This window comes from Hyaena hyaena, unplaced genomic scaffold, assembly GCF_003009895.1.
Source record: "Hyaena hyaena isolate Hyena2069 unplaced genomic scaffold, ASM300989v1 scaffold_229, whole genome shotgun sequence".
Lineage (NCBI taxonomy): Eukaryota > Metazoa > Chordata > Mammalia > Carnivora > Hyaenidae > Hyaena > Hyaena hyaena.
This window is the reverse complement of record NW_024080861.1, coordinates 1,623,027-1,648,825: the sequence shown is the minus strand read 5'-3', so window position 1 is coordinate 1,648,825 and position 25,799 is coordinate 1,623,027. Positions and strand designations below refer to the sequence as shown.

The 25,799-nt window shown below is 41.1% G+C and overlaps 1 protein-coding gene across 4 annotated transcripts in view; it reads left to right on the top strand.

Moving 5' to 3' along the window:
• The window catches only part of NHSL1 (NHS like 1), a 249,925-nt gene that overhangs the window by 170,617 nt on the left and 53,509 nt on the right, over positions 1-25,799 (top strand). For all 4 annotated transcript variants that reach the window (XM_039243573.1, XM_039243575.1, XM_039243576.1 and 1 more), the window contains exon 2: positions 9,025-9,177. In XM_039243573.1, coding sequence (XP_039099504.1) covers positions 9,025-9,177 — 153 coding nt within the window. The remainder of the gene's footprint in view (positions 1-9,024; positions 9,178-25,799) is intronic.

The window sequence follows — 25,799 nt, the reverse complement described above, 5'->3', positions numbered from 1 at the left end:
ACAAAATTTATTCTTCGAATCCATGAGCATGGAATGTTTTTCCATTTCTTTGTGTCTTCTTCAATTTTCTTCATAAGTTTTCTATAGTTTTCAGCACACAGATCCTTTTACGTCTTTGGTTGGGTTTATTTCTAGGTATTTTATGGGTTTTTTTGTGCAATTGTGAATGGGATCAGTTTCTTGATTTCTCTTTCTGTTGCTTCATTATTGGTGTATAAAAATGTAACTGATTTCTGTATGTTGACTTTGTACCCTGCAACTTTGCTGAATTCATGGATCAGTTCTAGCAGACTTTGGGTAGAGTCTGTCAGGTTTTCCATGTAGAGTATCATGTCGTCTGCAAAAAGTGAAAGTTTGACTTCATCTTTGCTAATTCTGATGCCTTTTATTTCATTTTGTTGTCCAATTGCTGATGTTAGGACTTCCAGCACAGTGTTAAACAATGGTGGTGAGAGTGGACATCCCTGTCGTGTTCCTCGTCTCTGGGGAAAAGCTCTCCGTTTTTTTCCCATTGAGGGTGATATTGGCTGTGGGCTTTTTATAAATGCCTTTTATGTTTAAGTAAGTTCCTTCTATCCCAACTTTCTCGAGGGTTTTTATTAAGAATAATGCTTCATATTACATTTTTATACCTTAAGCATATATTCCTGAAACATACATGTTACAGACATAAGTACAGTATGGGAAGACCAAGGGAGTTGTTGAAAAACCACCCGGAGCAAAAATGGATTCTGACCTCCTCACCTCTGGCATGGGTTGGTACACCAGCTCCCAGCTTCTCTCTCTGCCCCCAGTCAATTTCATTCATACCCACTGCTTATACCTTCAATCTTTTTGAAATGTAACACTGGCCTTGCAACTTTCCCTTGTCAATTCCACCAATGACTCCCTGGCCCACCAGTGAAAACCCACCTCTTTCTTCACCTCCCTTGCTGTCTTTTTCCACATCACCCCCCCGCCGCCCCCCCAACCCCCCCCCCCGCCATAAGCTAATCAAGAACCTCAGAAGCTCTGTGTATCCATGACTGCTTTGTCTAAGAGTGCCCTCTTCCCCTCTGTTCTCCAAATGGGGTGGTACCCTTTGCCATCTTTCCCATTAACATCATGGTCTTATCTCTCCCTGCGCTTGTTCATTACTTTATTATTCTTATCTGTCTGGGCGTGTCACCCCACTGGACTCTGACCTTCCTAAGGTCAGGAACCAAGTTTGATTTACTTTTAACCCGGATGTTGGATGTCGAACACAAGGCAGTTAACAAGTTCTCTATGTAAAATTGCTGAATGGTTGAATGCAGATCAATAGTTACAGTTGAATTTTTTCGAATATGTATTACTTTGAAAAATATTTCTTTATCTCTTTGCTAATATGTTGCATATCTACTCCTGGGGAAGTAGTCAGATAGCTATAGAAATAATAGGTGATGCCTAGAATAACAATTTTAAATGTTTGGTCAGAAATAAGATCTCATTTCAGTGAAAGACTAAGCAGAAATGTTGGAACTTAATAAGGATGAAAATATTTCTACAACAGTAGTGGTAATGGAATTCCTGAGACCAGGAGAAGCCACCAGGATTGCTCAAGTGATGGAGAGCATTTGTGTGGGTTGGGGGGGGGGGGTGTTAGTATTTGGCAGTGTTTTTAGAGAACAGTGATTCTCAATATTTGTCTTATTTATGTGTCCTAATAAGGACTTTTATGTAAGATATATTAACTCGAATGTACTAACTAAAGATATTTTTTCTCAACTTAATATGTGCTAATGAAAGAGAAATCAGGACACCCAGATTCTCATCTTAGATCCTACATTACATTAGCTTCTAGATAACAGTTTTCTCATTTCTAATTGAAGCTGGAATCTACCTTCTGGTTCATTAAAAAATTGACTATAGCCTTAATAGAAATGAGAAAGTTCTTGATAAGCAGCTAAGGGTTTGAGGGGAAAGCAGATTGGCTTAAATGAGACATCCTGCATGAGATAATGTGAAATTTAGGTAGAGGTTAGCAATATGGGTCTGGAGGACAGACAGATGAAAGAGATAGTAGGAGAGGAAGATTGAACAGAGTGTTTAAAGGCAGTAGCTTAATCCACGGATCAGCAGTCTTTTTCCTTAAAGGTCCAAGGAGTAAATATCTTCCCTTCTGCAGACCATGCAGTCTTTGGTGCACACAGCCTGCGAGCAGCCGTAGGCAGTAGATAAACCCAGTATAGCAGTATTCCATTACAACTTGACTATTGGACACTGGAATTTGAATTTCATATAATTTTCACATCATGAAATATTATTCTTTTAATTTTTTTTTTAAACAAGTTAAAAAGGGCCAGCTAGGTTTGGCTGAAGGGCCACCATTTGCTGCTTCCAGCCTGCCATTCTCCAGTAAAATCATTAAGGTTTCAAGGGGTGGTAAGTAAATAGCACGGGACAAAGGTTTAAGGACAGGCTCTTTGAAGCTTGTTAAGGGTTTGTTAGAATCCAGAGAAGGAACAGTCAGATGTAGGAAAGGAACAAGTGTTGATGGAGAGCTCAAGAACTGGGTTGTTAGTGGTCTATAATTAAATTCAGAGAGGAAAGAGGAGACCATTGGTTCTAGTTAGAAGTGCACTGGTGACCACTGAGAATTTTTTTTGTAAATGGACAGAGAGAATTTTAGGCTGTAGAAAAGATAGTAAATGCATAGAAACTGGAAGTTATAGGTTTAGAGCAGCCATTCATGGAGCTGGTAGTTTAATTCTGAGACCAGCAGAAAGACTGTGAGGTCTGTGAGGTTGATTTCTCTTCTATGAAAGCATAACTGACCCTTTATTAAGCTTAGAGCTGCTTAGCTATCTGTTAAGATTTCATTCATCTGTCTAACAAATATATATGCTTACCATATACCAGGTACTGTTCTAAATACTTATCAATAGTTACTCCCTAAATCCTCATAATAACCTTATAAATACTCTTATTGCCTCTATTTTACAGATGAGAAAACCAAGGGATGGAGAGGCCCCTCCTCTAGTAAGGAAGTGGCTGGTATCCTGGGTGGGATGGTGCCAGTGTTGGGCTCTTCAGTCCTACATATGACTTGCTGTCGAATTTCCATGTCTGGGATATTGGAACTTTTTTTTTAAACGGTTGCTGCTATTATAGGGCTAAAATTGGAAGAAGAAGAAGTACCATGGATTTATATATTCTCTGTTGAATATATAAATGGGGCAACTAAAAATTAAAAAAAAAAAAAATACTAGACCCTTCCCTAAACACCTGGCTCTTCAATAAACTATGACACTGAGGCCATGCAAATTATAAGCCACTTCCCTCTTCTCATGCTGATATGCAGGATATAAAGTAAGAGATGATAAAGTTATCTGGGGAATCTTTGTATTTAATAAGCCCTTTCAGAACACAAGCTAATGGGTAATGTCATAAGTAGCATAATTATTTGGCCAGCAACTGAAAATCTGGACTTGGGGGAGAGACAGCATGGAATAAGGCACAGGGGACCATGTACCCCAGATGGTGAGGCAGAAGCCTGCCTTCTGCCCCTAGCCTGACCACTGACTAGCGTGTAACCAAATACCAAATAGCAGCATTGTCTTTACACACTTTTGGCCACTTACTAGGAGGCTTAATATTGAGTGAGAAAGGAAGTTACTCCATGTGGACTCCTACCACTGTTCATTTGCTTAGAGTACGTCTAGTCACTTCTCTGGCTAGCCCTTGCGTCCCGGTAATGTCTCACCCCTGCCCAGGGAGCAGAGTCCCTCTTTAAATGAGAACCAGTGGGATTCACTGTAGATTTTCGTTTATTGCCATCTCCTCAAGGTTTTTACTCAAATCTCACCTTGTCAGTGAGGTTTGCCCTGACTCCTATTTGATAACTGCAACCTGGCCATTTCCTCATCCCTAAAAGTGTTTTTATCCTGTTCAACCTCTTCTTTTGCCCATTGCACTTACCACCTTCTAACATGCCATGGAATTGTAGTTTATTGTCAAATAAGCTAAGCTCCGTGCTTAATATAAGAGAATATAAGACCTCATGATTGTACCCCAAATGCGTGGCACTTAGTATTGTGCTCAATGTACCTTTTTACTGAGTGTTGGGAAGCCGAGGTTGTATATGTGGAAAGCTGCATGGTGTTTTCAATAGCAAGTATATGAGGTGGCATTTAACCTCCAAAACTTGTGGGTTGTGACTAGGACAGCTTTTGTCCTGCGCCCATCAGAAGCTACTACCTGTCTCCAGCACAGTGAGGCTGAGCCGCAAAGCCGGGTCCCTCTGGCTTGCATAAATGTGTGTTCCTAAGGGGAATTTTGCTCCCTAATTTAAGGCAGCTTTATAATTTAACTTTGGAGTCATTTCTCATTTGAGTCATTTCTTGTTTGCCATCTGGCCTTGTAATTACTCTTAAGTAAAGCTATGTATAGGAGGAAAGACACAAACTGGAAATCTGTGATACTCTGTATGGTGAGATGATAATACATGTGTTTTACTTGTTTGTTTCCTTTGTTTTTGCTGCTGTCCAAAACATAAGATGAAGAGTTGGGAGGGGGGTGGCAGGGGGGAGGGGAACATTTGAGGAGGAATCATTCCAAAGCTTTCCCTAGAGGGAGCCCCTTATATAAATTTTCTTCTTTGACTAAGAGCTTTTGTTATAAACTAAATGTTTTGCATTAGTGGATTATTGCATTTTTCCATTCATTTACAAGTCTGGCCCTAAGCTATGAAACAAGAGGTTGGCTAACATGTCTCCACAGCTGTTCTGACGTGAATTGAAACTCGGCAGAGGTGTGAGGATCATTCTTTTCCTTGGTCCGTTTTCATAGTATCTCCCTACCTGGGGTTTCCTTTTTCTTCAGTCCCTGTATCCCAGAAGGTACTTTTCCAGTGCCGGCTTGTGTATTATTATTTCTGATTCTTCCCTTTCTACTTGTGTCCCCAGTTCATAGAGGTTAATTGCAAATGGACAAAAGAACCAAACCCAGGAGCATATATTCAAATTAAAAGAGAAACGTAAATAATGTTTGTTTGGAATTACTATTCTCCCTTGTAAGGAGGGGCTGGATGTGTGTATGTGTGTGTGTGTAGAGTTTTTTAAACCAGATGCTTAGATGGTAATTAAATTTAAAATACAGATTTAAATCATTACAGTACAATTACAATGCTGATTCTCAGTCACTGGCAAAACAAACACAAAAAACCAAAAAAACAAAAACTGAAAAAAGCAAACAAAAACCTACTTGATAAGAAGCCAGGAGGTACTAATTTGCATGAAAATGCAACCAAGTCATCATTTACAGCTCTGAGGAGGTTCTGTCGTAAAGTTTTACTGCTTGTAAAGGTTCCTTTGGTGTGGGAGGCAGAGCCTGGGGGCGTGGTCGGGGAAACAATACTTGGGCTCTTCCTCCCCCCTCTCCCCCCCACCGCACCCCCACCAAATCAGTTTAAATGCCTGAATTAACTGGAGAGTCCAAGAATCAAAACATACTTGCTGTACGACTAAGACTCTTGTAGGCTCCAGTAAAAAAGATCTGGATGTCCCTAGCAGCCTAGTGAAAATAGAGCACACATTTGCTTCGCCTTGACTTGCGTAGAGGAAAATCGGCTCTATTTTTGTGGACTCCAGAGAGGAGAAACTTCTGATCTGTTGGCGAGAAAGTGAATAAATGAGCGCTGAGGCGGAAAGACTGATGTGGCCATCATGCAAATAAGAACGGTGATTGGCTTTCTCTTTCTGTGCACTTTGTCACTGTGGCTCCCAGCCTTAAAGATTAGGTTTCACTGGGAGCTTTTCAGGTTCAAGGACTGTTAATGGCCTGACAATAAACTCAACCTCAACATTACATCAGCCCCCGGCAGATGTCTATGGATTTGAGACTGGAGGAAGAAAGTTAGAATCTGGAGCAGAAGGATACAACTTGCCACCTGTCTGATGGGCTGAGCTTTTAGTGTGATTTAAATTTCTAAGCTCTATGCAGGCATTCTGGAAATGGTGGCCTTCATTAATGCAAAACTCAAGTCTTTAATTAAACTTTTTAAGAAAAAAAGTAAGTAATTTCTCCCCCCCCCCCCGTGTGTGTGTGTGTGTGTGTGTGTGTGTGTGTGTATAATTTTTATGTACTACTTCATCTTTTTGAGTGATGGAATTAAAATGTGAAACAACATAATCAGCAAAAATTAAACTCCATTTTTTACCAGGTTGTTCAAGTACTTCAGACTTTATAACTCTAGGGCAGAATTGTGATTTTAGCATGTCTTATTTATTTATGGTTGGGATTTTTGGTGAATTTACTTCTTTTGTGCTTCTCAAAAGAAGCCCTTTGAAAAAGGGAGAAAAACCTTGTATTTACCTCAGATCCACCTTGATAGATGGTTTTTTGATTCTTTGGCTTACTGTGCAGGGAGGCTGTGTGTGATCTATCGTGTATTTTGGAGATGATCCTCTAAAACTCCCTGGAACTCTCTGTTCCGTATTTTAGAGCTCGAGGAGAAACTCTGTCTAGACGGATCAGTCACTGTAAAGAGTACAGCTTTTGTGGCCTGGCCTCATTGTGTACTTCCCGTTGTCTTAAATTTCTTTAATCCAGGTGCTTCTTCGTTCTCTGCAGAGTATACATTTTACAAACGCATGGTTTTGTTTTTACATAGGTGTTGGCTGAGTTTAGTGTAGTGTTTGGACCAGTAATTTAAACTGGATAAATGCGGATGGATAAGAGCACTGGTAATGGAGATAGTGGGGAAAGCAACAAAAAACAGCACTCAGGGCCCATTCTCTGCAGCTCCCTTGGTTGAAGGCTGTCTTTGGACAGACCGATTAAAATCTGCCCTGGCAAGAGCGAGATGCTGCGGAGAAGAAACAGCCATTCTTTCACAGGAGCCCGTTGGTAGCTGGACAAGGGGCTGATGATGTGATTGCACAGACACAGTACCATTGCTTGGATTTGATTTGTAATTGATAAATAGGAAGTCTCGCTTCTCAATATTTTCCAACTATGAAGCATGGTGATCCAGCCTCAAATAAGTGCACATCAGCACAAAACATTGCAGTTAAGAATGGCTATGCTTTGGAGGACATGTGGCGAGTTGCGCCCTGTATAGGATTCTCGTGCACACACATAAAGACTAAATCACGTCTTTGTGGATCTTATGTATTGAGATTGATAGTTACGTGCACCATGCAAAACGCTGTTCAACAAGAGGTTACGTGAAATACGAGGTACCTAATTTACATGCTGTTCTTGTCAACCATTAAAACAGCAGACAACCCACAGGCATTTCTGTTTTTAGCTTGATGTCTAGTTCTCAATGTTTATTTTCTCGTTCAGCAATTTATGGAGAAGGTGGGCTGATTTGAGAAACAAATTATTTGGAGATGAGGCTTGTTGAATTTAATAGCTGTAGACAAGATGGGCTGTGGGGAGAAAGCTACTCTGTGACTCAGCTTCCCAGGGGCACCAAGAAAGGCCAAGTTCCCCTTCAGCCCAAGCTATAAAGTCAGGGGCTTCCTTAGAGTTATATCACTGCTCCTACCACAGTCACGCTTTACATATATTATTTCATGTGGTTTTTATAGTAGCTCTAATATGGTGCTATTAGGTACTTTAACTTAATTTAAAATATGTTCAAATAAAAAAGTTCAGTAGTTCATGCATGCTTATTCATTTTATCTTGAGACTCTATTTTATGGTCTCATTTCCAAAACATACTATGTTGTAGTAACACATATGCTCAGTGCGCACTTTATAGCGCAGGTCAGGGTCAGCAAAGACTTGCCCCTGGCCCACAGTTCTAGCATTTACTGTTTTTACAGGTGGGGCTTGTCCCCCTCAGTAAATGTCTCAACACAGAGTTTTTCTCTGAAACGTCTCTAGTCTCTCCTTATTACGGTAGCAGGTATATAGAAAGTGTTACATTTGTTGACGGTTGTGTTTGGTACCCCCAGCTTCGCGTTGGGCTCCACTGGTACCCCCAACTTAGTTTGTGTTCTCAGGAAAAAATGAAAGAGACACCAAGATCCCAAGCCCTCGGGGGAATCGAGGCAAATTATTATAGAGATTTAGGATACTCCTGTGGCTGCACATCATTTCCTCCTCTAACATTCTCATTTGTGTTAGGAAAATTCAATTGAATTGGATTATTTTGGGAAAAGCTAATTGCCTTGGAAGTGTAAAAAAAAAAAACCACATTTTAATAGAAAAGTATTCCATGAAAAAAAATTCCACGAAAGCAGGAAATGTAGAGAAAAATCTTGTCACACAAATTGATTTCTACTTTTATGAGATATGCCATTTAAATGTATTTCAAAATATTGAATCTGCTCACTTTAAAAAAAAGGAATTGAGCTTATTACAGTGATGTTTTAAAGTAATGCTTTAGAGGGGAAAGATTTGGTCTCAGCCTCTTAATAGGAGATTTGTTTTTGTCTTGACAGTCTAACATTTACTGATGTGATGGCAATGTATGATTAGATAATACATACTCATTATGATGGAGTTAAGTGGGAAGTGGAGGTCTCTATCAATTTTATTTATGTATTTTGAGAGAGAGTATGTGTGCATGAACTCACAAGGGGAGAAGAGGCAGAGAGAATCCTAAGCAGGCTCCACACTGTCAGCACAGAGCTGGACGTGGGGCTTCATCTCATGAACTGTGAGATCATGACCTGAGTGGAAATCAAGTGTGGGACGCTTAACCCACCGAGCTACCCAGGTGTCCCTTTATCACTTTTCTTAATTGTTTTCTAACTTTGGAGTAGAGCAAGTGCCTAAAATGCTGGGCAGCAATTAACTGAGGAAACAAATTCTACCAAAACATCGTGGGCGATGATGGACAGTTTCAGCTTTTCCTATAGGGACAAAACACTGTGTGTGACGGACCTTAGAGCCTAAGGTGAAATCTTATTCAGAATTTGCTCCATTTCCCCCTTGTTGGCCCTTAACCCACGGGTGTGTTAGGCACCAGGAACCCATCTTTCCATAAAGTATTTGGAGCCGCTGAAGCTTATTTTGACACCATGATTTATTCTGCCTTCCTTCCTACAGCTGTTTCCAACCTCGATGAGGAGAGTAGATGGACGGTCCACTACACGGCCCCGTGGCACCAGCAGGAGAATGTGTTCCTTCCTGCCACCAGACCGCCCTGTGTGGAGGACCTGCACCGCCAAGCCAAGCTCAACCTCAAATCCGTATTGAGGGGTAAGACTGCATCCTGCAAGCTTGCAGTTCCGGGATCGCTGACCGTTAGCAATCAAACTGGGCTTCCATTTCTATTTGTAAAAGAAGACCTATTTATAGAGAGCATACAGGATGCTGTTCTTTCAAAGTATCATAAATACTTACAACCTAATACATGCCCAATACATTCTGGTTTCTGTGGAAACGCACATGCAGATCTGCCCTCAAAGACCCCCACCCCTGCTTAGAAACTCTTTAGCATGTTCAGGGGCACCTGGGTGGCTTAGTCGGTTGAACATCCGACTTCGGTTCTGGTCATGATCTCACGATTCGTGAGTTCGAGCCCCACATCGGGGCTCTGTGCTGACAGCTCAGAGCCTGGAGTCTGCTTTGGAGTATGTGTCTCCCTCGCACTCTGCCCCTCCCCGACTCATGCTCTGTTTCTGTCTCTCAAAAAATAAATAAATGTTTTTTTTTTTTAAATAAATAAATGTTTAAAATATTTTTTAAAAAAGAAAGAAAGAAAGAAAGAAACTCTTCAGCATGTTCAAGCCACCAGTACTAATTTAATCCAAATAAACCCCTGCTGACATGGGACATTTTGCCATTGCCTTTTTTAAAGAAGTATTCAAAGCAGATTTGTTAAAGCTAATACTTTCTAATGGTTTGTTCTGTTTAGTTCAAGTTTGGCGGAAAGGGGACCTATATATAGACTTTGAAAGCATTCAAAGTGGTTGGTTTTATCGGAACTTGGGCAGCACCCAACTGCTCTCCTGTTAAGCATTAGGTTTTGTCAAAGAGGTGGGCAGACTACATGATGGACAGTGAGAAATAGAGGAAGAGTGTACTCCTGTATCTAGTTTAAATTTTTTACTTTTACCTCAACTTCCTGTGGATGTTAAGGAGTCTAAATGTGTGGCAAGGAGGGCTTCTTAAAAGTGATAAAGAAAGAGGGGGAGGTCCCTGGGTTAAGCATCCAACTCTTGGTTTCAGCTCAGGTCATGTTTATGAGCTCAAGCCCCACATCAGGCTCCACACTGACAGTGCGGAGCCTGCTTGGGATTCTCTCTCTCCTCTCTGTCTGCCCCTCCTCTGCTGGCGTGTTTTCTCTCTCTCTCTCTCTCTCTTTCTCTCTCTGTCTCTCAAAATAAATAAACTTAAAAAAAAAGTGATAAAGAAGGGAAGAAGTTCTTTAAACAAAGGAGTGTCTTAAGATTCAGAGACTTTTTTCTTAAAACAGCAAACTTACATTCTTATTTTACCAGATGCTGGTTTTACTAATTTTCTCCTACCAGGCAATATTTGGGGCACAGTTTTATTTAAAAAGTACTTGTTGCTGGGGTGTCTGGCTGGCTCAGTCGGAGCTATGCAACTCTGATCTTGGGGTCCTGAGTTCGAGCTCCACACTGAATATAGAGATTACTAAAGTAAATAAATAAATATATAAACTTAAAAAAAATCAAAAGTACTTTTTGTTTTTCTGAAATGTAACTGGATATCCTGTATCTTATCTAATTGTGAAAGACTTAAATCTGGAAGAAATCTGTTATTGATTCAAGGGAAACCCAGCACAAGGAGCCCAACTAATATTTATTAAACACTTGTCTATATACCAGCTTCAGTTCTAAACCCACAACACACATTATCCCATTTAATCCTCACAATAATCTTGTTTACTATTTTTATGCAGATTTTACAGATGATGAAGTGGAGACACACAGATTCGAAACTCACCTGAGATCTCAAAGTTAGCTCTTTGTTCTGTTTTATTTTTTTTTTTAAGTTTGTTTATTTTTGAGAGAGAGAGCTGGAGCAGGGGAAGGGCAGAGAGAGAGAGAGAGAGAGACAGAGGATCTAAAGCAGGGCTCGAAGTCATGAGCCACGAGATCATGACCTGAGCCAAAATCAGACGCTTAACTGACTCAGTCTCCCAGGCGCCCCTCAAAGTTAGTAAATGATGGGACCAGGATTTAAACATGAACAGTCTGAGGCTGCAGGGCCTATGTTGTTAACTGCTGTATTATATTGTCTTTAACATCCATTTGTTGGAAATTTTTTATTCTGGTAGAAATGCAGGCTACAAAGGCAGGGTCTTGGCTCTCAAGGAATTTATACTTACTTCTATAGTACCAGTCAGAATTGTCAACAATTCTCAAGAGATGTGCCAAAAAGTACTGTATAGGAATTAGAGAAAGCAGATAGTTTCTTCCTTTTTTTTTTTTTAAGTTTGTTTGTTTTGAGAGAGAGAGCGAGCGAGCACGCAAGTGGGGACAGAGCAGAGAGGGAGAGAGAGAATCTCACCAGCGCGGAGCCTGATGCGGGGCTCGATCTCATGAACCATGAGATCATGACCTAAGCCAAAGTTGGACCCTTAACCGACTAAGCTACCCAGGCATCCCAGAAAGCAGATAAATTCTGCTTAGAGAAAGAAGGAATAGCTATCAAAATAGACTTGGTATTCTGAACAGAACTATACAAGTATTTTAGATGATCACCCTAGTTTTTCTTCCTTGAATCTTTCCTAATGCTTAGATTACCTCATGTATCTTACAGTATCTTACAGTCTTGGGCATTGAACTGTACAGAAATTCGGTTATTGGGTCCCCTTTTTCATTTAGCCAGTCATATAATTTGTGACTGTATGCTTAAATGAAAAGAACTGCTTTACTTGGGTTCTTTTATATGGCCTTGGAATTGTCCTTGGATCTTTGCTGCCTTCATGATGTACCTAAATCAATCCAAATTTTCTGCTAAATCCCATCACTACCTAGTGATTTATCTTCAGTACATTTTGAACAAGAGCTTCTCTACTTATATTTCACCTTCTTCCACCAAATAATTAATAAGAATAGTAAATGGCACGGTTCCCAGGACAAACCCCCGAGGCAGTGCCATTGTTAACCTTTCTCTCAAGAGCTACACCATCTGGCTTGTGGAGAAGCTCTCAGGAAGGTATGTGTGAGTTTAAATATCAGCCCCAGCCTTTTTTTTTTTTTTCCTTCCTCTTTTTCTGATCACTCTTCAGGAAATTGTACTTCACTACCTGTTTCATGTATTTTCAGGTATCAGATCAAAGCTTCTCTTTTCTTCCTGTAGAAAATTGAACACCTGTATATAGATTTTTCCGATTTTATTTTCTTTTTGATTATTCAGTAGCTCCATATGAAATATCATCACCGCTGGTTTTCCCTGCACTTGAATTTTATTTTGAAAAGGTAAATGCTTTAGTAACTGCCTTAATGCCCTAAAATGCCTCATCGAAGGGACTTACTATTTAATAAAATTAATAACTTTGGAAAATTCTTGGAGCTCATCTTTTAAAGTCTGGATTTAAATACTCCTTAAGAGACTTTAGATAACTAATAATGTTAAGAACAGTGATTGAGCAAAATCAAATGGAAAAGAGTGTCTGAGTCGTTTTCCTCTTCACTTATTTACTTTTAATCACATGCACAGAACTTCATACACCACACCTCACATACATCACACTAGCAACTCAAGATAAACATGAGTACAGAGCATTTATTGCCTCATTATCAGTGAAGATTAAACAGAAAAAAATTCAGTTCCTGGATATATGGCACGTATAAAGGTGTGATGCTATACAAAAGCTATTAGTCTAAGTTAATTTGACCTCAGTGTTCTTTGTTTAAAAATATAGAAAGGTAGTCAGGCCACCTGGGTGGCTCAGGTGGTTGAGTGTTGCACCCTTGATTTTGGCCCAGGTCACAGTCTCAGGTTTTGTGAGTTCGAGCCCCGAGTCAGGCTCTGTGCTGACAGCATGGATCCTGCTTGGGATTCTCTCTCTCCCTCATCTCTCTGCCCCTCCCCTGATCACTCATATGCTCTCTCTCTTTCTCAGAAAGAAATAAACTTTATATATATAAAGGTAGCTAATTATTAACAATGAGTAACCTATTTTGTTCGTTTTCTTCTTACTGTGACCTTATCCATAATTTCAAGGAAGGAATACTATTCTTTAATGCTAAACAGGTTGACACTTTTTATGATCATTAAAGGCTCATTGTAGAAGTTCTTCTGTCAGTTTTTATAAGGAGGTCAGCTCTCAAGGATCATAAAATAGGGAAATGATATAGTGAGTACTAATAAATTAATAACTAAGTGTCATAAACATTTGCTTATTACAGTAATGCAGAAATACAGGTAGCCACTGAAGGTTTTACTGGAAAATGTTTTCATGAAAAAGCTAAGTTTGGGTTAGCACATAAAGGCAGGTAATGAACTCAATGTAGTAAGTATATGAGCATCAATTCTGTACTATGCCAGGAGATTTTAAATGAACTAATAAAAGTACATGGGTCCCTGATTTAAAGATCTGAGCTTGCTGTCTTGTGTCAAGACTGAAGTAAATAGACAGTGGTGTAATGGAGAGGTGTATGAAGTCCAGTGGGCAGGTAGAGAGCTCAGTCAGCTGGAAAAGAAAAGCTTTGGAAGACCCCTTCCCCACCTCCCCCCATTGAAGGGGAGATGGACCCAGTGTGTAAAATGGCATATTGAATGCCTGGAGCAGGTGTCTTCCATGTACAAGTTCACTCTATTCTGATTTAAGTAGAGCAGAGATCTTTTGTATTTGTTGTTGGCTAGTGTCTGGAGAATTTGATCGAATTTAGTGGGCATGCTTTTAGAGCAGATGATTTGCTTTTGTTGATTTGTTACTAGAGATTTAAGTAGTGATTTACTGCTAATGAACACATAAACATGTACCTAGATTTATATTTTTTTTTAACATTTATTATTTTGAGAGACAGACAGAGCATGAGTGGGGGAGGGGCAGAGAGAGCGAAAGAGAGACACAATTAGAAGCAGACTTCAGGGTCTGAGTTGGCAACACAGAGCCTGACGCAGGGCTTGAACTCGTGGACTGTGGGATCATGACCTGAGCCAAAGTTGGATGCTTAACCAACTGAGCCACCCAGACACCCACATGTACCTAGATTTATAAATGGTATTTTGATATTTGGCTTAACAGGACATCTGTCTGGCAGTGAACAGTTAATTTCTAAAGATGGATCCCATTATCTGTAAAGAATTCACTTAACTTTTTACTGAATTTCCAGAAGAAATCTACCTTTTAATCTCCATAGTTGTTTGAACAGTTCATGAACTTCATCAGAGTTAGATGTTATGATGAGTAACATCTACTTAACTAAATTTTTATCTGTATAATTTTTAGCATCATTAAAAGGGCCACATTAAATAGGAAAAGCAGGGGGGCCTGGGTGGCTCAATCAGTTGAGTGTCTGACTTTGGCTCAGGTCATGATCTCGCTCGTGGGTTTCCCGCATCAGGCTCTGTGCTGATGGCTCAGAGCTTGGAGCCTGCTTTGGATTCTGTGTCTTCCTCTCTCTCTGCCCCTCCCCCACTCACGCTTTTCTCTCTCTCTCTCTCTCTCTCTCTCTCTCTCTCTCTCTTAAAATAAACATTAAAAAATTTTAAAAATAGGAAAAGTGGAGCTGAGGGATGGTGGGTATGGTTGGACTTGATAAAAGCTTCAGATTTTATTCTTTTTGTAACTGTAGACCTCATTCAACAATTATGAGTATATTAAAGGCTTAAATCAAACACCTTATTTTCAAGCCCCCATCCCCCAAAAGCCCAGCCTGAGAGGGAGTGAAACGTAATTTCTCACACTATGCTCAACAGGCAGTTTAGTTACTGCGTCCATGTCCACTCCTGCCAGAATTAGCTCACAGAGCATCTGTTGTTGTATCAAAAATGTACTCTAGTCACAGCTATATCCTCCCTGAAGAAATACATTCTAGCAGGTCAGCCGGCTCTGTGGCTCTAGAATTAGAAGTGCGAGCACAGGGAAGAATGTTGGATCTGACCTGTGTCCATTCAGTCAGTGGGTTGGTTATACTTATTATAGGAATGGAGGATTTACAATGTGAAGAAATAACTGTGCCAACTGGTTAAAAAACAATAGTATATATACCAACCCGTTCAACACCGGAGAATGGAATGGTACACCTTTCTTCAAATTAGGGACAAGATTTCCAAGTAGTTCCAGCCAGGTTCCTCTGGTGGTTCCTGACACACAGACTTTATCTAAGGGACACTGCATCTACCTTTCATTGGCAAGAAGCCTCCTACTTCGCTTTTGGCTTCGATAAGCCTGTTCTGGGAAATGTGGTGAGATTCTCTCTGGATTTGATGAGGCACCTTGGCAATCGTATCTGTCTGCTTTGGGCATGTGGGTTGCTAGGATATCCCAGATGCCCTGTGGCTTTGTCTGTAGATACTCCTCTGGGGGGGACCTGCAGCACCTCGCACAGGCCTGGTTGGGAGATGCCTTTGTTGGTGTAACCTTGTGGATGTTGACTGAGAGCTCTCTCTTCTGGAATGGTATGTCCACTCACCATCTTGGACACACTCAAGGTGAACATACTGCTTTGCCCACCTGTGCTAAACCTTGAATTCTTTTTTGTCACTTTTTAAAAATTATGACATGTAACACAAATACATAAACCATGTACAATTAACAAATAATTATAAAAGCAAATATCAATGTAACCATTACCCTGGTCAAAAAGTAGAATATGACCCAAACTCTACAAATCTCCTGTTGTTGCTTTCCAATAGGAAAAAATCCAGGTTTAATGCAAAGAGCATGGGTTATGTCTAGGTTCAAATCCTATCTGTTATGTGCTTGGCTTCTATGACTAAGTGCAATGGAATACAAATCCAATTTTATAAATCTCAGGTCTCTTTCTCAAATCCTATCTGTTATGTGCTTGGCTTCTATGACTAAGTGCAATGGAATACAAATTCAATTTTATAAATCTCAGGTCTCTTTCCGAAATGATTTCCTTCATGATTTAGTTGCTGCTTTCTCTTCTACCCATGATGCTCCAGAAATATGCTGTGGGGAGGAGGGAGAGAGGAACAGAACAAGAAACATGGTCAGATGACAGGGACAGCCACAGGCACTTGACACTCAGGTTCATTTCATCCACATAAGCAAGGCGCGTTTTTCTCCCTGCCACCACCCACCTCTGAAAGATGTCTAGACTGCTAGAGCTGGAAGGGACCTCTGGTAATAACCCCGTTTTTATTTTGTCGGTAAGCAAACCATGGCCTGCAGAAGAGATGGGATTATTGATAGCTACTTTGCAGTTGAAAGATGACTAGGTCAGGATTCAAAATCAGGTTTCTTGCTCAGCCTAGGCCAGCCTGTTCGGATCTCTGATCCTGAGGGCGCTGAGACATACCCCTTGGATGCCTGTCCTCAACGTTCAGAAAGGTCATAGGGAGGGGCATCTGGGCGGCTCAGTCAATAAGTATCTGACTTCCACTCAGGTCATGATCTCGTGGTTCGTGAGTTTGAGCCCAATGTCAGGCTCTTGTGCTGACAGCTCAGAGCCTGGAGCCTGCTTCAGATTTTGTGTCTCCCTCTCCCTCTGCCCCTCCCCCCACTCATGCTCTGTGTTTTTTTTTTTTCCCTCAAAAATAAACATTAAAAATTGTTTTAAATGTTTTATTTCTTTCTAGGAGAGAGAGAGACAGCATGAGCAGGGGAGGGTCAGAGAGAGAGGGAGTCACAGACTTTGAAACAGGCTCCAGGCTCTGAGCTGGCAGTCAGCACAGAGCCCGACGCGGGGCTCGAACCCACGAACCGTGAGATCATGACCTAAGCGAATGTCGGACGCTTAACTGACTAAGCCACCCAGGCGCCCCAAAATGTTTTTTAAATTAAAAAAAAAAAAAAGAAAGGTCATAGGGACAGGGCTCACTCAGAATCCAAAGGCCAATGACAGGTTCAGTTTCTCATTAGCTGATTCACTTAGGGAATGTATATTACCTTGTGGATGCCTGAAGGTGGGGCTTCTCTGTTGCTCTGGAAATCCTTTCACTCAGTCCTGATTTCACTGAAGCTCAAGTAAGTTTAAGAGAAGTACAGAGAGGAAGCGCCATCATGGGTCATTGGGTGTGACAAATATCTGTAACTGCCCATTTCATCCTAATGGTATTTGGTGTGTATTTTTAGAACTATAAAAATCTTCAGTACCTCCATGGACTTAAAAAAAAAAAAAAAAAGACACAGGCTGTAGAAGGGATACTGGAAAGATAAGGGGACCAGTGACTCAGCACCGAGTTTACTCTTTGGTCGTTACTTGTGCTCTTCCTGAAGAATCCTTAGGTACAATTGATAGGTAGAAGGAGAAGGACAATTATCACTGATTAAAGGAAGGTTATTTTTAATATGTGATAAGTAGGAAATGTTACATGACTTATAATCATTCATCTAGAATTTTAACTTATTTTCTAGTTTACACACAAAGAGGTCTAGATTTCAGGTGGGGAGAGTGATAAAGCCACTCAACAGGGGTAGGGAATATATTGTTTCATGTTTCCTAAAACATAGCGGCACTGCCATTTTGTTCCATTGTCATTAGCTAGTCAAGAAAATGAGCTGAGAGGCCAGAATTCTGATGCCAGTGCTGCCAGTATCCTTTGGGGTTTTAGAAAACCATATCCCATTTTGTCCTTTGTCCTTTGTCCTCTTGAAAACAGCTGCTGATGTCTGAGTTCCCTTCGGAGCTCAAGAGTTCTGACTGGCCTCTCGGTACTTAAGTGCTGAAGGGTGACACATGTGAAGTTTACTGACACAAAGACAGAGGCGCCTGGGTGGCTCAGTCGGTTAAGCGTCTGACTCTTGATTTCGGCTCAGGTCATGATCTCATGGGTTCGTGAGTTCGAGCCCCGAGTTGGGCTCTGTGCTGGCAGGGCACAGCCTGCTTGAGATTCTCTCTCCTTCTCTCTGCCCCTTCCCCGCCCCCGTCAAAATATATAAGCTTAAAAAAAAATAACAAAGATAGAACTTACTGCTCACCATAAGTCATGACAGACTGGGTTATCAAAAACCCAAGTTTGTGTTGACATAAAAATGTTCTAAATGCATCCTGCAGGTGAAGCACAGGCTGAACGTTACAGCTGAGTCAAAGATGAATGAAGGATATTGCCGCTTTCACCGGAAGCTTAAAGATAGCGAGAGAGAGAAAATCTATTCCTGAGTGACAAGGTTGATGAGGGTGGTATCATCAAGTCTCACCCCTGCCCCTGGAGGTTGTCTTTAAAACAAAAATCTGATGGTTTCTCTCCTTTGTTAAAAATTCCCTAAGAGTTCCTCTCACAGACAGGATGAAACCTAGGCTCCTTAGCTTCTAAGAACCTTCATGATCTGTCCCCAGTTAGTCTAGCCTCATCTGCAAGATCGCCTTTTCTCCGCCATGCTTCTCTACCCCTCCGCCCAGGTTCTTACCTGTGCCTTTACCTATTCGGATAAAGTCCTGCATCAGAATGCTAGCTTGTCTTGTCCTTCCTTTCTCTGCTACGTGTCCCAACCTGGTCCTTCTCCCTTGTGTATCATAACCTCTTGCCCCTGGCTGACTCCTATTCCCCCTGTAAGGGTCCCCACAACATGTACCCAGACTCCCCAGGGCAGACTTGGGCAAGCCTTCTACACTTTTCCACACATTCCCACAAAACCTTCTAGCTCTGCATTGAACTGCTTGTTCTGTGCTGAGTAATTGTGTTTACTCGTTTGTCTCCCCACCTGACAGCAAGACCGTTGGGAGCAGGACCTTTCCTTGTCATTTGTGTGACCCCAGCACACAGTCTGGTGCTTTACTTAATTAGGTTGACTTTTCAAAGACAAATGGTAATGTTATTAAAAGCTACTCTTGGGGCGCCTGGGTGGCTCAGTCGGTTAAGCGTCTGACTTCGGCTCAGGTCATGATCTCACAGTCTGTGGGTTCGAGTCCCGCGTCAGACTCTGCTGACAGCTCAGAGCCTGGAGCCTGTTTCGGATTCTGTGTCTCCCTCTCTCTCTGACCCTCCCCTGCTCATACTGTCTCTCTCAGAAATTAAAAAAAAAAACCCAAAAAACATTAAAAGCTACTCTTTTTCTGTGTTTGATATTTTGTTGGACTATAAGTACTGTTGTGTTTGTGAAAGTCCTGGAAAGGTCACCTAGAACTCAGAGGTGAGAGCCAAAGCCACAAAACAAGGAGTGGAAATGCAGGAGTGAGGAGGTAGAGTATTGGGAGAGTGTAGGATCGAGCCCAGAAGCCTTTATTTTAGGGGGCTGGGAAGGAGAAGTTGGTAGAAGAGTAGTTGGGAAGAGGAAAGCCAGTCAGGATGGGCAGTCATCATGAGACTCACAGATGGGGAGAGAGTCTGAGGAAACGCTGCTAAATTGGTTCTTAGACTGCCACTGGTGACCTTCCAAAGAGCAGTTCCAAAGAAAGCTTTGGATGGAAGAAGCCAGACTTCATGAGAGACAAATTATTTTTGTGAGCAGAAATACAGTACAAGAAAGTTTTTGAGAAACGAAGTTGGATAAATGATGTCAGCAAAGCAGAGAGGGAAGGGGCAGTATTTTGAGGTGGTAGCCAGATAGAGGTAACACTGTTACTTGTTTTAAAAATTAGAGTCGATTAAAACATGGTTGTAGATGAGCCATGAGGAGGGGAAATGATGGCGGATACAAAGAGAGAATGGGCAGGATGTTCCCTGAGGAGGCCGTGAGTTCAGGGGCGCAGGTTTCCACCTGAGCTGCCTAGACAGACAACTGAGAAACGCTTTGAGATGGAGCAAAAGAAATGGTGAAGCTGTTCATTAGGTGGTGTTGGAGACTTGATAGAAACGTGGCCCCCACTCTATTGCTACTATATTCCTAGTGCTTCCATGAGAAGAATGACTTCATTTGGTGCCGTCATTCAGTGCTTGTGAATTTAATTAGGTTGACTTTCCAAAGACAAAAGTTCATGTTGTTGTTATTAAAAGCTTTTATTTTTTTTTTTAAGGTTTGGTATTTCATTAAACTTCTTTTGGAAATTTTGTCCTTAGGGAAAGTTGCCCGAGCTGATCAAACAGGGGACTAAATTCTCTATTGAGGAAAGAGAAGAGCAAAGATAAAAATAAGGAATTAACAGAATGGAAATGCTGTACAAAAGAGGTTATTTAACTTCTCAGGGATTTGATGGCTCAGGGAATTTTTTTTTATATAATACTAACTATTCTGAGTGTGGTAACCCTGAAAGAGTAGCTAACCTGTGAGCGGGAAGTCTGATGCAAGAGCAAGGAAAAATGAACCATCATTGCTTTTTCAGTAGGTTAAGAGACATGTTGCCTTTTTTTTTGTTTTAAATGGTAAGCAACACACAAAAGAGAGAATAGCAAAGACAGTCATTTAAATGATCCAGGTCTTAACAAAGCACTATGGATTGTTTAAACAAAAGGCTTTTTGTTTTGTTTTTGTGTCCATAGCCAGTCTGCTGTTTCAGCAATTCTATTTTAATTCCTGATAACGTGAGTAACTTGAGTGGCCTCTTTCTATATTTCACTCAGTGCAGCATAAAAAATGCTACATTGAAGGTACTGTGGATAAGGTTTGTTATCACTCTCTGTACAGCTGAAGCCTCTGGTGTTGGTTTAGAATCTTTGCAGGCTATTTGATATCAGGTAACCTTGACGATGCTCCACTCCGGCTTTCTCATTCTAAAGTGAAATGAGATCACCTGCATGTTTGGCTGCCAGAATTGGCCAACTCTTCACACGCTCACATGAGTCATGGGCACCAGAAAGCATTCGTTTTCATTTCCATCAGATTGAGTTCTTTGATGCTCCTTGAATTAACTTGGGGATGTGAAGAGAAGAAATGTTAAAAATCAGTTTTCTACAGTGGCAAATAACCTTTAAGAGTCCATCTTTCCCATGGTTTGCAGTGCAAGATAAAGCTAACAGTTTTATCCAACTTCTTCAGTCTTAAGATTTAGTTCCCAATTTTTTTTGGAGATTTCTATTCCTCTCTAGGAGAAATTAACCCTAGAGGAGAGGGTACTAGTCAAAATGACCTGTTAAAAACCCTTCTGCATAAAGTGAAATGGCCTGTGGTGGTTAAAGTCAGTGAAGGCAGAGATTGCTCCCAGGATCAGGAGGGCGGTGGTTCTTTCCAATACATGTTAATACGTTAGTCAGCAAACTCATTTCCTGTTTGACTTTTGAGCTGATGACACAATTGTGCGTGTTCTCTCTGTGGTGCTCTACCTTCCCCATCCTAATCACTTGATTTCCCCAAGTCCGCTATGTAGACTGAAATGAGAAGTCCTGTGGAATTGTGCTAAAATAATTTTTAAGGATATAAATTCTACAGTTTGCTCGTCATTTTTTCCCCCTCCCTTGGCAAAGAAACCTATCCGTTTCAAAGGCATCCATTCCATCACCATAGCCCATCTTCTACCCTACTCTTACCCAAAGCTTCTGGGAGCTCTCTCTGGTTATATCTCATCAGAAATCTTTTGGGTATTGTCCATGATACAATTAGTTTTTGAATACTGGATTTGATCAGTTTCCCTGAAATTCTGCTGAAACTAATAAATTTCCTTGGATAGATAACACTGAGTTCTGGACATCATCTTCCCTATCTCATTCTTTTCCTACCTGCTTTTCCCTCATCCTTTTATTTTTTGAACATATGATTGGGGCCCCTCCCCCATTAAGTTCTGTATTGATGCTGGCCCCAGCCCATGCTCCTCAGTTGTGCTTAATAAACATTGGTGACATGGCCAATATAGATGAGAGGCAGGTCATATGCCTTGGGTTTATTACCCTGGAACATGTGTTCAATGATAAAATACACCTGGGAGAGGAATGGGAGGCACTTGTATCATGTAATCGCAGTACCCTTTCAAGTACTGTTCATTCATTAATGAACTCACCGAGCACCTGCTAGCCACCCACAGCGTCACATCATGCAGGGCTTAGACACTGTTGGGAGGAGTTTGCTTTTTACTTTCAGGGCTGGGAAGCTATTGGAGAGGTTTGAACTCCGGAGTGACATAATCTGATTCATCGTTTTAAAGTGGCTGAATCGGGCTCTGTGTTAAAGGTTCGCCGCATGGGGGCCAGGTGGAAGCAGGAGACAGGGTGGGGACCAGCACAGTAATCAGGTGAGAAGTGGTGGTGGCCTGAAGCTTCCTCCTGTGTTGGGGCTGGAGTGGGATGTTTAAAGCAGGAACCCTCGAAGCATTTTAAGGGAGGCTTGACGTGCAAGGCACTTAGAGTAGCAAAGTTGAAGCTTTTTCTGAAACAAACCAGTGTTCTTTAGGAACTAAAAGAAGATGCCAGACTTAGCATTTCTCCCCTCTACATGGACCCTACCATAAGCTAACGTCTTCTTCATCCTTTGTTTCCTGATCTCTGCTGAAGTTATTCTGTTGGTGAGTGTGAATCATTTGGGACATAATAATAAAAACAACCAGATCAACCCTCTTTTGCCCCGGGACCTTTTGGCATTGCTCACTTGGAATATGTCGGAAAGCTCAAAGATCCAAATTCTAGTTTCCCTCTTTTCTCATACTGAGATTGGTGGCTCTCAGACCAGCAGTTATCAGCATCTGTTGGGAATTTACTAGAAATGCAAGTTCTCTGGCCCCACCCCAGACCGAGTGAATCAGACACTCTGAAAGTGGGGCCAGCAGTGGGTTCAACAAGCCTTCCAGGTGCTTCTGATGCACCTTAATTTGGAAAACCTTGGCTCTATAAACTGCCATGTGAACTTTTTCTCAGTCAGCTTGGCCCTTTGAAAGTTGATAGTATCCCTTCAGCTCCACTGGCTAGGATTTGAACACACAACTGTTTGCTTTCAGGGTTTGAGCTCTGGACTGCTGCTGCTCATCTCTCTGGCTGTTAGAAGAAATTGACTTTCACAAATTGAAACTCATTCCCTTCAAGGGAGCTCCCTTTTCCTTGACACTTGGGTGATACGTGGCATATTTTCTGATTGGCCTTCTGTCTTTCTTACCCTGTTAAGCAAATTACACTCTAGCACCTGGAACATTTTGTCTTCCATGCATCATTAAGTGAGGAGACATTTGTTTTCAGAACTTTTAGATGGGCTTGGGATTAATCATTAAAGCCGTGCATTTTCTCCTTATCCTTTTATGTTTTATGGTGGTTTGGATGTGAAATATCATTGAAATAGTGACTGACAAAGAAGTGATCTTACAGACTCAACTGTGTATTTGTTGGAAGATAAATTTCGCTTTACTACTTCATATATAAACAACATGCTTTTATGCCATTATAAGTATTACTGTATAACTATATAAAAATTCTTACTCTAAGAGGGGAGGGGAGAAAAAAACCAATCATTAGTCTGATACTAAGCCGAAGGGCACATTTATTTGAAATCTAGCATTTAAAATTGCAATTCAGTTATCTAGGAAAATACCCGTATCTAAGATCTATATTAAATTCATGGTGTCTTTAAGCTTTCACACAGCTTTTCAGCTCACTTGATAGGCTGTAGATAACCAAGGAACCTAAAAATGCCTGAACGTCTAGAGTCCCTTAATTATTCTCACTTTTTATTCTTAAAAACAATTTAAATAAGTTGAAGTTCAGCTGTTTGAAGAATTTGCGGAAAATCCAGGTGTATTTTTGAAACATCTAGTAGGCCTAAACGGCAAGGCAGAATGTGAACCCCAGTGTAAGATTTTTTTATTTTCCAGTGTTGCCAGACCCAATAAATTAATGAGCTAGAAGGTAAATCCCTTCTATTTTAAAATGCATTTTGGTTTAATTTTCTTAAGAAAATAAATTCCCTAATGGTTCCAAAGTGCAATATTTGAGTGCAACAGATTTTTCCTATGTGCCTACTTAAAAGCTCAAATTAGATTAGCTGTATAATGCCCAGTACAGCTGTTGGGTTGGAATTGATTTTGATCTCAACATGCATGTTTATAGTCTGATGTGTTCTTAGTTCTCACTAATGGACAAAGATAAATCATAGAAGCAGCCTTTTACCCTGTTGTTGATAATCTGATGGATAAATAATTGGGATAGAAGTTTGGAAACCTGGATCTTCCAGAAACTTTATACCTGGGTTTCATAATCCATAAGACACGTACAGTATTTGTTCTCCTTCAGTTCCCACAGAAATACTTTCAACACAAATCAAGTAATGACAGCCAAGGGCTTTCCATTTAGAAAATAATGCATTTATTTATTGTCAGTAGTAATGGCTTTAAAAATCAGTGATCTGAAAAAAGGACTTTTTTAGACTATGGTTCATCATAGGACATTCTCACTGAAGCAGCACCTCATGACCATTATTTTTATAATTAATTTTGGAAGTGGAATCCTCCCAATTTCAGTGACCTTGGATTACAGTAGGAGGATTATGAAAGATTTAATACTGTTAAAAAGAAACCACATTCAGATTTTTAAAATATGAGATGTCTGTGTTGTGATGAGCACTGGGTCTTATATGTAAGCGATGAGTCACTCAATTCTACTGCAGAAACCAACAGCACACTATATCTTAACTGATTAGAATTTAAATGAAAGCTTATTTAAAAAAAATAAAATATGGCATGTCTAGAATGCTCTGCTGTTGTGAAATACCAAAATTGTGCTTTTGACTTGAATGTTCCAAAACTTTCCTGGCGGTTCATACCTGCACACACCAACACGACCCATATGACTTGAGGAGTGACAGTATTACCTTCTTATTTGATCCTTCTGGCTTTTACTACAGCAGTGCTTATTTCAAATACTTTCTTCATCATTCCTTCACTTCTCTTTTTTTTAATGGTTATTTATTTCTTTATTTAAAAAAAAATTTTTTTTAATGTTTTATTTATTTCTAGGAGAGAGAGAGACAGCGTGAGCAGGGGAGGGTCAGAGTGAGAGGGAGTCACAGACTGAAACAGGCTCCAGGCTCTGAGCTGGCAGTCAGCACATAGCCCGATGCGGGGCTCGAACCCACGAACCGCGAGATCATGACCTAAGCGAAAGTCGGACGCTTAACCGACTAAGCCACCCAGGCACCCCTAAAAAAATTTTTTTAATGTTTTATTTATTTCCGAGAGAGAGAGCATGAGCAGGGGAGGGTCACAGAGAGAGGGAGACACAGAATCTGAAACAGGCTCCAGGCTCTGAGCTAGCTGTCAGCACAGAGCCTGACGTGAGGCTCAAACCCACAAACCGTGAGATCATGACCGGAGCTGAAGTCGGACGCTCAACCAGCTAAGCCACCCAGGCACCCCAATGTTTATTTTTGAGAGAGGGAGACCGAGCACTAGTGAGGGAAGGGCAGAGAGAGAGGGAGAAAGAAAATTCACAAGCAGGCTCCAGGCTGTCAGCACAAAGCCCAACGAGGGGCTCAAACTCACAGACTATGAAATCATGACCTAAGCCACAGTCAGATGCTTAACCAGCTGAGTCCTCCAGGTCCCTCCTTCCCCTCTTTTTCACATAGTCTAACAAGTCAGCAAACTTCTCACGGTTTTCTTTTTATTTATTTATTTATTCATTCAGTTTTAAAGAGAGAGAGAGAAAGCATGAGTTGTGGAGGGTCAGAGAGAGAGGGGGAGAGAGAGGATCCGAAGCAGGCTTTGCACTGTCAGTACAGAGCCCAATGCACGGCTCGAACCCACAAACCATGAGATCATGACCTGAGCCAAAGTCAGATGCTTAACCAGCTGAGCCACCCAGGCGCCCTCACTTTTTTCCTTTTAGCATCCCCTTATCATACGATATCATTTCTTTGGGGTCTAGAAGACCCCATTATGCATCCAGTGTCTCCTCTCTACTGCTCCTCCTTTTCCCTCTCA